We start from the raw sequence: 494 nt of genomic DNA on the forward strand, positions 1-494 counted from the left end.
GATTCACGTGCCAAAATCTTCAGAGGTTTCCTTCATGTCAGTGATAGTAAGCAGGTAGACATCCAGCTTTATTCATCGCCTTATATGAGCCCCTTTCCCCCAGGGCGAAAGCCTGAGCCGCCTCGCCCGAGCTAAGGCGCGAGAAGCCCGCGGCGGCGAACCAGGCAGATACGAGGCCCTGCGAACCCTCCAGGCGGTGCTGCAGGAGGCCCCCCCCGAGGCAAGGATCTACGGCAACCTCCCCGTCGGCTACGGCCTCATCCCTCTCTTGGCCGTGATCGTCTTGGCTTACACGGGCCTCCTTTCGTCAGCGGATTCGGACGTGTTGTTGACACTGGAGGGGGCGGAGGCGCCGGTTAACATGTCGCTCGCCCGGGGGAAGGTCAGGCAGACATGCAGGTGCTCCTGAGAGGCTACTCGAGAATCACCGTGTCACCAAAAACGTGTTAAGGAAACGCAGGGTCCAGGCGACTGCCATGAGATGCAGAAGAAGC

The 494-nt window shown here is 60.1% G+C and overlaps 1 protein-coding gene across 1 annotated transcript in view; it reads left to right on the forward strand.

The window, feature by feature from the left end:
- LOC119588763 overlaps positions 1 to 494 on the forward strand; it is a 4,272-nt gene extending 3,778 nt beyond the window's left edge. Inside the window, exon 2 of the mRNA XM_037937402.1 lies at positions 104 to 494. Coding sequence (XP_037793330.1) covers positions 104 to 409 — 306 coding nt within the window. The 3' untranslated portion in view covers positions 410 to 494. The remainder of the gene's footprint in view (positions 1 to 103) is intronic.

Source organism: Penaeus monodon, chromosome 24 (assembly GCF_015228065.2).
Source record: "Penaeus monodon isolate SGIC_2016 chromosome 24, NSTDA_Pmon_1, whole genome shotgun sequence".
Lineage (NCBI taxonomy): Eukaryota > Metazoa > Arthropoda > Malacostraca > Decapoda > Penaeidae > Penaeus > Penaeus monodon.